General features: G+C 45.4%; 1 protein-coding gene across 3 annotated transcripts in view; it reads right to left on the bottom strand.

Moving 5' to 3' along the window:
• The window catches only part of SH3PXD2A (SH3 and PX domains 2A), a 249,853-nt gene extending 234,424 nt beyond the window's left edge, over positions 1 to 15,429 (bottom strand). For all 3 annotated transcript variants that reach the window (XM_027692136.1, XM_027692139.1, XM_027692138.1), the window contains exon 1: positions 15,319 to 15,429. In XM_027692136.1, coding sequence (XP_027547937.1) covers positions 15,319 to 15,390 — 72 coding nt within the window. In that variant the 5' untranslated portion in view covers positions 15,391 to 15,429. The remainder of the gene's footprint in view (positions 1 to 15,318) is intronic.
• Between the last annotated feature and the right edge of the window lie 226 nt (positions 15,430 to 15,655).

Genomic DNA, 15,655 nt, shown 5'->3' with positions numbered 1-15,655 from the left:
GTCCTCCCTTCACAAAAACAGCAAGCTTCCACAGCGTCAATCTGGAATTATTCACTGTTGTTGAAGTTCAGACAGAAACCACAGGCCACCTCTCCTCTCACCCAAGCAGGATGTGCAGAAGTTGTCCAAATGAGAGAGCTTCACCCAAGTGCTCCAGCAATCCTGCCAAGCATGTCATCAAGCAAGATGCTGCTCTCTAAAACGATGCCCTTCATCTCTACTGCTCCATTCCCAAGACCTGCTGAAAACTGGGTTATCTGTGCTATCAGAACATTAAATAGACACCATTTGTTTAAAATTACTTCAATTAAAGCTAATTGTGGGAAGATAACCAGCCATGTTTTCTCTTCTCTGCTTTTGGAAGTGGAGTGCCACTTGCAAGGCTTTGGGACTAGCTCTGAAAGTCCCTGAAGGGAAGAAAATCTAACTGTGAAAGAACCACAAGTTGGAGGCATCCTCCTTCAGGCTGACACAGTGCACAGCTCAGGGACAGGACAGACACAGGAGTTGTCTACTCCAAATCACACCCGACTGCATCCAGAAAATCACCTCATTGAGATCAAACTTTCTCCTGGCAGCTACATCTGGCCTCTGCCAAGATGAGCAAGGCTGTACCCAACAGTACAAATTAACCCATCACATGCTTGATGTTGCCCAGACTGAACTGTTGTCAGTGCCTGGGTTAAACTTGTGTTCAGTCTGCAGTGACTGTGAGAAGTGCGGGGCAAAGAAACTTGTTTGCTCTGTACCTTTGAGGGTGGTGTTTTCTACAAGAGGAGGCCAGAGGAGCTCAGCAGAATGAAGGCTAAGAAAGGATACAATCATTCTCCATAACAGTGGGGAGAAGAGGGACAGGAGGTCAAATCAAACTGAGAGTGAAGAAACCTTATGCGAAAGGACAAAACTGGTGTAAGAACAGGATGCTTGTGAATAATGAAAGGTCTGTACTGGAAGTCATCAACTATCAGAAGTCTGAAGCTCCCAGTCAAGCCAACACAACCACCCTGATGGTTCATATGTGGGAATGCAATATGCTTAGACAGCATTAATGATCCAGGTCTATGTTCTACAGCTCCATGACCCACTTTCAGCCATAAAAGGAACACTTTTCCATCAGTCCAAATTATCCACTAGTCTCCTGACAGCTCTGAGAAGGCACTTCTGCCAGGAGACATACTGCTACAAACACAATGCTTTCCTGTCTGATCTGTCTACCTTGCAAAGAGGTGCTGATGTACAGAGTGTTGGAGACCCTTGGATGAAAGGCATTAGATAAGTACAAGGCCTGAATATATATTAATAGTAATACCAGACATGATATCTCCAACAAAATAGACTGCCACTTGACCCAAGACTGGGAAGCAGAAAGGGATCTGCCAAGGCCCAGATGTTCAACACTAGCCCATAAACACGTGATGGGATCCAAAAAAAAAAAGTGTATGGAGCAGAGAAGGGAGTTGGAAGTGATGATGGAAGTTCACTTCCTCACGGAATGCACTGTGCTTCCTAACTTTACCTGGCCAAGAATCAACAGCTCTCGCTGCTGTGAGCAATATAACCAGGCCCGGCAGCCTGAGTTAGTGCCATACAGCTAAGGGACATCTGGGAAGGCATCACAAGGTGCAGGCTGGGTCAGAATGAAGTTGTATCTAAGCTCTGCACTCTGTTTTTAATGAAGTTAGATGGAAACTGCTTAATAGCAACACAGAGAACACACGGTGCTTAGTCTTAAGCAATTGGCAGGTAACAGACTTTCTGACCCAACCGTGTTTCTTGACTGCTGTATTAATGGTAGTCTGATCCCCAGAAATTTTTCAGTTCTTTGTTTGAACCACTTGTATTTTAAGTCTTCATAACACTTTTCAACAAGGTGTTGTACAGTTTAATTACGTAAATAAAATTTAATTTTATTCCACCTTATACCCAAGACTGTTGTAATTCTTCCACTATTGCAAAGGGGCTGAACCCTCCATCATCTATCCATGCCTGTATCAGAAGAATTATAGATCTGCATTCAAATTAACATCTCTCTCTCCTCTTTTCCCTGCTTCTAGACTACTTCAATTGATGTGGGAAATGATTTTAGACAGGCCTTGGTATGAGAAGGATTTGACTGTTCCCAGCCAAGTAGAGGTAGGGATAGGAGGCTTGTTTGTTTTAAGCAGATTAGCTCCAAACCACTGGAGGTAACTTTATAAATCTTTTCTTTCAGATCCTTTGCAAAAATAGCTGGAAATAAGTCTAGAAGCAAAACAAGGAACAAGAGTTACAAGAATGTTATAAATGGCTTTATTTCATCTGTGGTGAGTGTTGTTTCTGAAAGCTATGGAAGTTAATTTATAACATTAGCAATTTGACAACCAGTCTTTTTAATAGGAACTCAGCTATTGTGTTTTGAAACAAACAGGATCTACCATGGGCAGGACCTTGCCCCTGGCTATGACTTGGCTATTATTTTATCAATTAGAAGCAAGGCTGGGCTGCAAAATCCTTCACCTTGTTTTGCATGTGGGTTCCAAGAGTTTGTCTTGGCTAATGTAAATAAAAGATGAAGGTTTACAAACCAAGGCATCTTTGCTAAACAGGTACAAGAGCCCCATCTAATACAAATACATTGAAAAGTGTTACCCACAACTGCTGGACCCTATATGTGTTCCCTATAAAGTGTTGTAGGCTTTTGATGGACACAGAGATCAGAACATGGGCAACAGTTGGGAAAAAAGAGCCTGGGAACTCAGATAAATCCCTAAAGTGAAAGGACATTTGCTGACAACAGTTGGCTTTGGTGCTTGGCTCCTGGTAAAACAATGACATAATGCTGTGTTTACTAGCAGGAAAATCTGAGGGTTGGAAATGGATCTGTAAAAAAACCACTAACACGTTTTTTTGACAAGCCAACAGATTAACATCTATTGTCACTGGGGCAAGGCCAAACTCGACTGGAAGTGGTCCAGAAGTTTGATGTCACCAAGAGGCTTGCAAGGACGTCAGCTAAAGAGCGTTCCCATGTCATCTCAGCATTTACTGCCGTGTTACTGCCCAGAGCAAGCCATCAGTCACTTCCACCTTCTGTTTAACCCTTCTGTCACGATGTGCATGTTGGCCTTTTGGCAATAGGAGTTGGAGCCAGATGTGCTACAGCTCATGTTAACCAGACGCAGAAGATTGATAAAGGACCAGGCAGGACAGGATGCTGTCAGATAAACACACATTCGATCAGGTTGGGACTGTCAGCCCTTTGCTAGTACTAACTAAAGTCTGTCTCTTTACAAACAGAGTGGGCATCATTTCTTCATTTGACTCCTTAGGATGTTTTCAAGTCAACTGTGAATCAAATCACATGGCCAAGTTGTACCCTTGTCCCGGTCCGAGTCAAAATCCTTATCACATGCCAGCAACACCTCATACACAGCAAGACAGTGACCAAGAAGTTTCAGCTCTACACAGACAAGATCCCAACACAAGGACACCTGGAATTCTATAAATGCCAGTGTCTGGTAGAGAACAATTTCACTCTTCTCATCAGATAAGTCAAGCCCTGATGGCCCAGTATCACTGTAGAGTAACATGGTGGGCAGAACCCCACAAAGCCCTTGGCACACAGGGAAAGCGTTGGGTCACCTCAGGAGTAAAGGCTGCAGTAAGCACATCAGTGCTATAATCTCAGTCCTTTCAGACTCTCAGACCAGTGGAAGGCACTGGTGATTACTGCCCTCAAGATGGTCTCCAATCCAGCCCTACTATATTTGAGAGATCACCTAGAACCCCAGATTTGAGACAACGGCAAATAACCCCATGCTGTGAGAAGGATTAGAGCTTGTCAGAAGAAGGGGGAAAAAATGAAATAAAAGACTATTCTTAGAGTCTGGCCAGGACTGTGGCATCAGCTCCAATGGGACCTAAAGATCCTCTGCAAACCTCTGCTTTCTGTCCCATTTCTTTGACCCTACTCTCTTCTTGCTCAAATGCAGAGCAATACAGAAGTCAAAACAGAAGCAAAGCACACGTGCACACACAAAGACCCCGCACCAAAACCCCAGTTCCTACTGAACACCTGCACACTCCCCCAACAAGAAGATAAACACAGTAAAACAGCAACCCCAATGGTCATTCTGGCCCAAACCAGGGTACACAGACATACAGTGTTACTCGCAGCTGAAAGGATGGTAGAAAACCCAACCAAGCCACCGCAGCCAAGCAATTTGGCCAACACCTTTAGTGGTGAGGCCAAGGGTCTGAGCAGCAGTGCCTTGCTCCCATCCCCAGGCTGTAAGTCTTCAGACCCTGCTCACTTGGGCCAGAGCCTCAGCTCTTTCAAGAAAGAGACTCCATCCAAGACAGGACTGCCTCTGGCACACCCATACACAGTCACTGTCCAGTGCCGCTGGCAAATTGCCACTGCTAAACAAATTGCCACTGGTCCAGAGAACAGAGTGAGGTTTAAGGACAGATTGATAGACTCTCCCACACAGATCATGACTACTGTAATCTCCAAGGGTTGTTACCCACGAAGAAGGTAGTTAAAATATTTTTAGTTTAAATGGAACTATTTATATTTATCATCAACAAATTGGGGATGTCTGTATCAAAGGATGAAATGCAAGCTACAGCTGCCCAGCTCTGAAACAGGTGGAAAGCTGCTTTCCCAAAACAGCCCAGAGTTTTGACATAGACTGCTACAATCACAGACAGCGGCAAAAGATTAAACAGAAAATCTCTTCTTGAGCAATAACAGCCAAAAGACTCTTCCATATGCCTCAAGTGAGAGTGTTCCAGAGGCTGGCTACTGCACTAGATTCCTTTTGAGTAAAACATCCTGGGTTGTCTTTATAAAACACTTTTTGCTGAAAGGTTAGAAGAAAATTTATCTGAATTCCCCAGGAGACAAAAAGAACTTGTTAAGGAAGTCCAGGGCTTGTAAAATGTAGAAGGTACAAGACTGCAATTTTTTCGTACAAGGAAAACCAGCATAGATGCTCCTCTAGAACCAGTCACTTTTTATTCTTTTCTAACAGCTCTATTATCTTATTATTAATAAAAATAAGCAGCCTTTTGTTAATAAAATGGATATTACCACCAGTACAGCTTCAGAGATGCTAGACAGTTTCACCTGATATAGATGTATTTATAAAACACACACACACAGACCTTCCTTGCTATTCCTGGCTTTCCTCTGTCCCACCCCAGAAGGTAGCTCCAGAGCCTGTTTTAATCCCACTTAGGAAAACACTGAACTCCAGTCTTTCTTCCGGTCTGGGAGATGGGAGAGGGAGATGTACTTAATCTGCTCTCTATGGCCTCCTTCCCGGAAAATACTTCACATATCCTTGTTTGTTTGTTTTTAAATTCTAAGTGATTTTAATGCCAGTGAAAGTTGCTGCAGTGACAGCCCTGGGAAACTGCAGGCCTCCCACTTATGCACTAGCAGGGGCTGTGCCAGCTGCTCTGATCCCGCTGAAGACTGGGAGCTCAGCTGCCTCTTGTAACATTCATCCTGGGAATAACCATCCCTCAGCTCAGGCTGCTCAAGACAAGGCAGGGGTCAGAGCATCAAATTTTCAGGCAAAGAAAATGTACTGAGCTCAGATAGCAAGCAACAAAGCTTGTTTTAAAACTGATTTTTAAAGTATTAAAACATTTAAAACTGATATTCAAAGTATTTTGCTTGGGGTCACATGGGTCTACTGTAGGTTTTCACTGCTGGAGAAGGAAAGATCAGGAATAACCTTCTACCCACAAAAAATACATGCATGGGCTAATTTATAAAGAATAATAGATAACCTGAGACAAAGAGTAGGAAAATCTCATAGGATGCTGAAGGAGCAACTCGAAATCTCACATTTACAGAGTTACGAAAATGGTAATTGAGATGCTCTCTGCTGCATCAAACCCCTCACGGTACAAGAATGCCTGGCAAGATTTCACCCCAGCCAGTGAGCTTTCCTGACAGGTAATACGGAGACACCAGAGAGAGATCAGAGAGCAGCAGCTAGTAGCCTACCACCAAGGGTTACTCCCAGAAAGACCATACCCCACTTCAAATAATTCCACAGACCCTGGCGCTCCAAGACAGGAAAGAATGCTCTAGAGGAACAGGCTCAGAGTTGACAAGCATGGCTGGCATCCTGGATGTGTGTTTCCTCAGAGGGGAATGCAGCTCTTATGTCATCCCATTCATTACCCATTCTGCTGAGCACTCTTAGGGAAGCAACAGCCTGATTCCCATTTCCGGATAACAACATGACCTTGCCATTCTGCAGCCACTGCTTCCAGGGGCAGACCCACCAGTAGATGAATATGACCCAAAATTGGGGGCTTCAAAACTGGTGCTAGCAGTCAGCCCTTAATAAACACGTGCATCTCACACTTTATAAAAGGTGTTGGCTTGGCAGCAGAACACACCAAGATCCAGAGAGGTTCAAGGCCACACGAGCACTTCTACCACACTACACAATGTCCTGTGTGTATTGCACTGGACATTCAAACCTTTCTGGATGATTTATGAATTTCATACATTACAGTTTGCATTTACAGGCATGTCCTGGACAGTGGAGATCCATGCTTCCAGTATTTCAGGGGCAGCTATGGAAGACTTCTGTAAAGGAGACAGAATGGCAGTGCGGAGCTCCTGTTTAAACACAGCTATGGTTAGTAGAGGTTTGGCATGCTTCTCCCCTAGGAACAGAGATAGGGATGTTTTCCTTGCAAACAAGTTTGCATCAAGCCTATAAAATCATGCTGCTGACTACTGAGGGCATCAGAACCCAGTGAACCCATGCTTTTAGCAAACGTGGTTTACAGGAGAAATAAAACACACCCCCTTGGTCAGAGCAACAGTGCCAGCAACATATCAAAACATAGTTATTGCCAGTCAGGTTTCAAACACAGTATGTATGGGACCACACACATATTTATTGACACTTAGAGTCTATGAATATTTTATTCTATCCAGTGAGTCAACTCTCACAAACTGAAGAAGTTGCATTATAATAATGGATGTTACTACACAGCACTACAGCCTTATTGCGAAGCCATGGTACACCCAGATCCTGTGCTAGAGCAGTCAGTGCCTATTAAGAGCAAATAAGAATACACTGCAGCATACTAGTGCAATATGTGATATTCTGATAGAGACACAGATTTGGGCATGTATATTCTGCCCACAAAAGTAGAATGCTCCCAGTCCAAGGACTTGGTTAGCTACACATTGAGCTCCTCTTCCAGAAACTGGAATAAGGAGCAGATTTGCCAAAATTAATAGCTCAATAAAATCAAAAAGAGAATATTAACAATTACCACAAAGGTCAGCCTAAGCATGAGAGCATCAATTAACACCATCACCATATTCAAGCCTGTACAGGTGCTACAAGAAATAGAGTATTTCTCTGCTCTACCTTCACCCCAGGATAATTTAAAGTGCTACTACATTATTGCCCTTCATGCCCATTCTTTGAAATAAGGCCTAAACGCCCACCAGGCAGTAGCTCAGGTTACCATCACACCAGGACGATCACCTGCACAGCTGGCTGACATTGTCTCACTGCCCCCACCTGCCTGTACCCGTGTGTCATCGCTTGTCTTAACAGCCCAGCACAGGGACCACCTTTCAGGTCTGTGTGCACGTTTCAGTGCAAAAGCATCCTTGCTTTATAATAAGCCCTCCTATGCACTCCAATCCCCCCCACACATATTTAAAAATACATACAATGAGAATATCATATAACTGACATCTTGAATGTGACCTTGAAGGAGTAAAGTATTATTATTATAATACATTCACCTAGAAGGTGGTGCAAAGAGTGAGAGCGATAAAGTGGGAGGGCTCTAACTAGCCTGGATTATATTCCACTTTAAAATTCTTTGAGGTGAAGAAAATCACCTGGTTTCCTTTTGCTTTCCTTCCCACCAAATGTGATTATGTTCCTTCCCAGAAGAGGATAAATAGATCCTGGAGACTATGTTTTTGCTCTTATAATAAAGACAAAGGGAGATGCACTATACTAAAAAACTTAGTAATTACAAACTTCTCAGTAAAACTTTCAATAAAGCCTTTCTCTAGAGGTGTGAAACAAGGCCCAGCAAAGTTACTAGGGGGTTTTTTTTCCATTAACTTGATTGCATTTGGCTTTGACACTACCTAATTAAGCAGCAGACACCACCAATTTCAAGCAGAGAGCTGCTACTGTGCAGCTCTCTGCCTTCTTCATGCAATATTTACACAGCATGCTCCAGGCAAGAAGGTGTCTGCTCTTGCTACATGAAAGCACTCAGCTTCACAATGTCAAACAACACACGGTGCTGTCAGCTCCTCTAATGAACCTGCTCTTCTCTGTGGTTTCTAGGGACCAGTTCCCTTTGCATGAGCAGGCATAGATTAAGTGGATACAGCACGAAAAAGGAAGATCAAAAAAAAAGAAAATCACCTCACATTAGAAGGTCCAGCTGTTTCCTCCCAAATGACTAAATTAAAGAGCTTGTACGTCACGTCCTGCCTCAGGTAGGGGCACATTGAATCCCTCTTCCTGTTTAATCCATATAAAATGGGAAATGGGTTTTGAGGAAGACAATGACTGAATACGAGAGCAGTATTTTTTTGGACTGTACTTTTTATCAGATAAATTGCAAGACTGCTTTGAAAGCCAAAGAAAATACTGTAAAATGCTGCCACACACTCCATGGCTGGCTTTGGTTCAGCCACTTAACTTCTTGCCTCATCTTCCCAGTGAGAGTACCAGCATATACCCTACCTTGCAGGGATGGGAGGAGACAATGCCTTTGAGCTGCCCATCTCTCTAAGGGCTGAGCGCGGGTGTGAGATGAATAGACAAGCTGCTCTGGGATGCAGGAAGTCTGGGCTCCATTTCCTATTCCAACACTTGTTTCCTTAGGATGTCTGTTCACCTCTCTCTCTCTCTCCCCAAGATTTGGTGTCTCCATTCCTCTCCTTTTAACTCAAAGCAGTGAAATGCATAATTCTGACTACAACCTATCAAGCTGTGTCGCACTAGTGGGCCCCAGCACCCACACATTGACCCCACTCAGGGATCTCATGAAGCCAGAGGTCACTTGCAGCTGGCAGGAGCCAAAAGCATTTGTCTCTTAGGAAAACATCCCCCTGGCAACCAAGTCCCAGTAAAAGCCAATAGTAGCATCTCCATTGCTTTTAAAATGGAACTTGGAGGCTTTTGGGAGCTGCTGCCCCCAGCTCACAGGCTTGCTAAAAGCTTTTCCCAGAGCTTTCATTTGGCTGCCCTCCCAGCACGCTACAGGTTCAACCGTAGGAGAGGCATTGCAGGCAGCCTGCTGGGGTGTCAAGGCTCCGGCGTTACTTCATCCCGCCCTGACCACAACGAATCAGGACAACTACCTCATCTCTCTATTGGTTTTTAATCTATTGTTAAGGCTGGGGACAGTCATTTGCTTTGCAAACTGTTGAAGTTAGATGCCACTGTCTCTTACCTGAGTGTTACCAACCCACAGCTCTGCTGGAAGAAAGAGCTGTGAGTGCTCCTTACTCTGCTGGGTTCCTCAGCTGCCCACAGAAGCAGCCTGGAGCTCCAGAGGCAAGAACTGCCAGGCAGCACATGGTGAAAAGCACATAAATGCCCAAAAACATCTGAACTACTTTGCAAACCTACTCTGAACAAGCTCAAAGGACTGTGCCTCTCTTTGGCACTTCCTAGGACAAGGTAACAGGGAACAGACCTCCAAGAGAGTGAACCACACGCAGGTATGGCAGTGGAAGGCTGAGGGGATGCTGAGAAAGGGAAGAAAGTGAATCTGTCAAGCCAGTGAATAGGAAAAACCTGTACTTTATCTTGGTCTCATAAAAAAATGGTGTCCAAAAAGTAAAAAGCCCAATAGGACATGGAAACTAAAACCTCTTTTTTTAGGGAAGAATTTCACTTCAATAAGAACATTTCAATCAAGAACTGGTTGCAGTGATAAGGAAGAGAGAAGTCCTCTGGGAGAAGGCAGCTTTGGACTAGCTGCCTCTTGCTGTCCCTGCTTCTCTGGCCATTTGGGAGTAGGGACTAAGAGTTGAACCAACATGCAGAGAACTGTCTACTCATGGCTTCCAGGTATTTCAGAAATATTGACTTCTTTTCTTTGTGATGTGTTTCATCAGACTTTAAAAAACAACCAAATCTTTGTATACAGTCTCCAAAATCATAAGATTTGCAACTGAAACAGGCAGAGTGGTGGATCTTTGCCTACGTCCACCCCAGTAGGGCAGTGGTTTACACACAGAGAAAGCCACTGCAAGGTTTTACCCCAATCTGCCTTCTCCTGAGCTCTCCTCTGCTCTGCACACAGGGGATTACAGCCCCCTTTGACATAAGCCTTGCCAATGCACAGAAGTTCAGTTTTGAGAAATGATGAAGTCACAGAGCAGCCTGCTAATTTTCTGGCTCTTGCCCATCACCCCAGGAAAAGATAATAGTAATAATAATCATAATAATTCAGGTCAATGAGTCAAGCTGGATCATGGCCCTTGGAAGGAAAGCCACACAGGATGTCTTGATGGGGGGAAGGGAAGAGCAAAAAATGGATCACAATTTCTAAATAGGTACTCAATCTGCTCAGCTAACACTACCTTCTGATTCATATCAGGTTCTTCACTGCTCTCTACCTGCAGGCCCCCAACCATGGGAGCTCCAGGTATGTCACATCTTGTTCACTCTGGAAGATACCTGATTCACAGACCCCAGCTCTGCTAGCTAAAATAGTCAAACAAAGAAAGGCTGAGCTTTCCTTACTCCCAAGCTGCCGGTACTCCTAGCACAATGGCACAACTCAGACCTGCAAGCAGGGCCACACCCATTTGACAACCCAAGCATGGGGAATAAAGCTCCTTTTCCCAGGACAGCAATTCCTTCTCCCAGGTAGGAACAAAGATCCTTGCAACTAAACCCATGACATGTCCAGACTCTGCAGATCTTTGTATAACAAGCAGCTTGCAACACAGAGAAATAAAGCCATGAAGATGCCTGATCGCATCCGAGTTGCTCTTGAGTCTAAGCAGTAAGCAGGAGCAGCCAAGAGACAAGGAGCAGAATTTGAGCCTCACAGTACAAGATTTTTCTTCAGAGCATGCTGACATTTTACAACAGGTCATCTGTGACAAGCACACTCACGTTCTCCTGGGAGCAGTGCTGAAACTCAACACAGCAGAACTCAATCCCTTAAAAGTCAGCAATGCCAGTGCCCTGAGAAGGTTAGCAACCATATCCGTGCAGCAGAGAGATTCCTACAAGAGACCTCAAGACATTCAGAGATGCCATTAGGAAACAATTACCCTGGGGAGGAACTGGGACAGTATACCTGCATCTCAGATGACTAAAATCAGCAATGCACTTCAGTCTAACTAGAAAGAGACAGAGCAGCCACTTGTAAAGCAAGAGCGTTTTACCTTTCCTCAATGCTGTACAAAGCTGAAAAACACACAAAGCCCAACTGCAACTGGAGTAGAGTAGTACTGGAAGAGGAAATCTGTACTGATGTATCCGTCCCTGCCCTTGGGATAACACAGGCACACTTAAGAGACCTTAGAAATGACCTCAAGCATATAAACGTCTGGTGAGATAATGCACATCAGTAACTGCTCAGTCCTCAGCAGAGTGGGGGGGGTGGGGGATCCTATTCATCTGGCTTCTAATGAATATTTGCCATCACCTAGGTCTGCAAAGCAGTGAACAGGTGAAGGTGCTAACTCAATCTCCCCTCCCTGAGAGCAAGATCAAGACCATCTGGTAGGCAGAGGCTCCCTGCAGGGCTTCTAAAGGAGTCAGACATTTGGGTAAAGGGCAAGTTATATGCCTAAAGATAACCTGGGAACTGAGATATGGGAGGGAAAGATGTCTTTTTTTTAAGTTCCACGATGGATAGTTAAAGGAGGTAAGCATCAACAGTGGGTCCTTTTAAATACAGAATGCACTTCTGATTTGGAACCATTTAATGTTTGATTCAGACAATCACAATTTCAGACTAAAAGCCAGAGAAGCTATCCCATAAACAGATCAAACCTCATCAACTGAGAAAAGAGACTTTCAGACTGTTTAAAGCTTAGCAGGGGCCGGAAAGGGGATTTGGATTTTGCTACCAGCTTTTTCTCTTCAGAATGATTAACTGACACCTTCAACCATTAACCGCACTGTCCTAATCCACCCAGCTTCACCACAGCACTGCTCAGCCAATGTGTGACCCCTGTTGCATCAGGGGTCTTTCCAACAAACCCAGACTTGACCTTCCTGACATTGTTCTTGTTAAAAGAAAAGGGAAGGGGGAAAGCAAGGAGATTTAACATTTTTAAAGTATTAGCAAGTGTAAATCAATTTTTAAAACACCATCAGCATGGAGAAAGAATGGGAAATTAATCTGGTAAGTCAAAAGCTGTAAGAGCAGAGGTACTTGTATTGGGGATATACCACTCAAGAAGCATGTGGTTATTGACCCAACCTTCTGTTTATCCTTTCACAGGCCACCATCCAGGGCCCCCAGCCAACCAGGTGGTGTTGTGCCACCAGTTGCTGACAGAGATGCAGAGGGAAGCATTGTGGACTCATTCCCTAGTAGGGATTTCCCAGGAGAGGGTAGAGAGCTGGCTGGGCTCCTATCAAATAGCACTGGATCTAAGATTTTAATCTCTTCCCCCATGCAGAGCCCTAAAAACTTCCAGTGAGTTATTAATATCTTCAGAAGTTTCACACTCATGGGATCATAGTAGAGGATAAGTAAAGCTGCCTTCTTTCTTTTACTTTCTTGAGTCAAGGCCACAAAAGCTATGCTCATATCATGAAACACCTGCTCCAGGCAATGACTCCTTGCTTCTAAGCCAAGCAGTGCAGGAGCTTATGTGCTACTCACATTTAGCCCTCTCCAAACGCTCACAAAGGTAAGACCGTGCCTTCGTATCTCCAGGTTCCCCTATGGTCCTGAGAGATCACAACTAAAAGGAAAGAGTCACGTTAAAACACCTGCAGTACCCAGGTCCACATCCACCAGAGAAACACATCATTAATCTGATGCCAAGGCTCATTCACATGGCCTGAAGGTATGGCATGAAGTTGTTTATGAATGTTGGAGGTAGAAAGGCTTCTTGATATTTCAGAGCCACATAGGACAGAGAGCACAAAGCTTTGCACTCCAAACTATCCATAGGCAATGGAGAGAGCTAAATCCCAAGCTATATTCATATTAATTTCTGAAGATAAGAGTTGTTTCAGGTTAAAAAAGAGCACAAAACCAAAGTAACCACGATCAGTGGATCAGACCCAGGGAATTAAGCTCCTTGAAAGTATGGGTTCACCCTAAGTCAGTTACTCCAGCCAAAGGTAGATGAAAAGCTGCAGCGTGTGCATCTGCATCAAACTGCAATTGAGGAAATGAAGAATCGTCCAAGACTTTTGGACCTGTGGGCTAATTTACTCATGTAGAAGAAAGAGCTCCATAAGGACATGGAAGACTACTATTTTTAACTGAATTACTCCAACATTTGTTTGTAAACTCAGACCCTATTTTGCTGAATACTGTAAAACCAGAGACTGAGAGTCAGTGGAACAAAAGGCAGACACACATCTAGTCACCCAACAAACCATTTGGTTTGATTTTTTGGCCGAGAACTGGACACATGGAAGTGTGTAACTGTTGTACAGAATATTAGAAAAGCTGTACAGTGAGAAGGGGGAAGGGAAAGATATAGAATTGCCACTAGAAGCACTAAAGAGAGCTTCTTGGAATAGTTTAGATTACTGTTATTAAAATGCAGTGACAGGGATCAACAAAGATGTGTTTCTACAGGTAAACATGGGAAATATTTTCTTTCAAGTCCTGTAAATACAGCATTTTAAAACCTTGTTTTCTGGTTATTTTCCAACAAACAAGAAATTAACAGCGTCCATTTCTCTCGGTAATCAGGAAAGTGTTGTTACCGGTCCTTTTCTATATTTTGGTGCTTGGCAGACCTACTTCTCTGCTGTCACCTTTCATGTGAGATAACAGCCTGCAGCTGTGGCAGCCACAATTCACAGCAGCAGCTCGCAAAAGGTGAAGAAGCCTTTCCCACCTGGAAGTGGTGAATGCATAACAGACTGAACAACAGGTCCAGCTGTAGCCTTAGAGGACATAAGACCTAGAACTTCCTCCTATGAATTAGGCACAAGATGCTTAACTCCATGGTAGATGAGAGCTTCAGCTTTACAAGTCTGCATCTCCCAGCAACATAGTGCCCTCTAGCCTTACACTGGGTTATGGTCTAAGCCTTAGAGGGAAAAGCTCAGTGGTATGAAATACTAATACATAGGTTTAAGTCCAATCTTTGTCCTTATCTTTCAAGCAATCCATTCAGCTGCTGACCAGCTCTAAAGCAGACAAGCAATGCCAGGAAACACAGTATACTTAGTGCAATATCACAGTAGATATAACACCCCCTCAGGCTTTTCCTTACCAAAGCTGGAAGATTTACCTTCTCTATACACAAAATCCAACTTTCTGTGTTTAAAAATATATATTGTATCTTGAGGAAGAGTTAAAGGATTTGGTGCAACTAAAATCCAGAAATAGTCAGAGAAAGAAGAAAAGATACCTTCTCTCCTTATGTGGAAGGACAAAAGCTACTAGACTATATGTGCTGCAAACTCCTTCAGGCAAAGACACCTCCACATGACACGCTGCAATACCGAAGTACGGGAAGATTGTTAAAAACTCTCCTTTACTGCTGTGCTATTAGCAGTAAGATGTGAAAGGAAGAAGGCGAAAGAGAGATGAAAGAGCTCCAAACGCCAAGTCTGCCTCGATAACCCTGCAGACCGGCTGCCCCCTCAAAAAGGTCTGAATGTAATTTGCGTTTGAGAAGGAGCGAAGATGCGCTCAGTACCGCCGGCTCCCTGACCCCACCAGCAGCCGAGCCCTGCTCCCCTCCACACCGAATACCCCGGCCAGGATGGGGACAACCCGGGGACCTGGGAGACCTCCCCCATCCTGCGCTGGGTCTTGCGAGGAAGAAGGGAAGATCCACCTCCAGAGAAGAAGGAAACTTCAAAATCATAACACTAAAACGAGCCAAGAACCAAACGGGATGAAAGAGGCTGAGGAAGGAGATCCGCACCTCCACAGCAGGAGGCCGTGCGGGTCCCCACTGCCCCCGGAGTCCCGCGGCCGCCTCACCTGGGGCGGGTGTCTCCCCCAAAGCCCGGCGAGGGACGGCACCCGGGGCACCGCTCCGGGCACCGCTCCGGTCCCGTCCCGTCCCGTCCCACCCGCACACGTGTGGCCGCCCCCCGAGGGGCCGGGGCTCGGCCGGGCCCCGCCGCCACTCACGTAGTGCTTCGAGGGGTTCCTCCGCTTCTCCACGTCCACCACGTTGGCGTCCAGCACGCTGTAGGACAGCATCTCCGCGCACCCCCGGCGGCGCTCCGCCGCTCCCGCCCGGCGCTGGCAGCACCCTCCGGCCGCGCTGCCCGCCGCGGCGATGCCGGGCGGGCGGCAGGGAGAGAGGGAGGCAGGCAGGGAAGGGAGGATGCCCCGGTGCCGGCTCCGCCCCGCGCCGCGGCGGCGGCTCCGCGCTCACGGCAGCCCAGCCCGGCTCCGCTCCCTGCCCGCTGCCCGGGGCTGCGCGGCCGCTGCGGCGGCGGGAGGGGCCGGGCCGGGCCGACAG

Source organism: Neopelma chrysocephalum, unplaced genomic scaffold, assembly GCF_003984885.1.
Source record: "Neopelma chrysocephalum unplaced genomic scaffold, ASM398488v2 Primary Assembly neopelma1_85, whole genome shotgun sequence".
Taxonomy (NCBI): Eukaryota; Metazoa; Chordata; class Aves; order Passeriformes; family Pipridae; genus Neopelma; species Neopelma chrysocephalum.
Note: the sequence above shows the minus strand (reverse complement) of the source record. Positions and strands in the feature narration are given on the sequence as shown.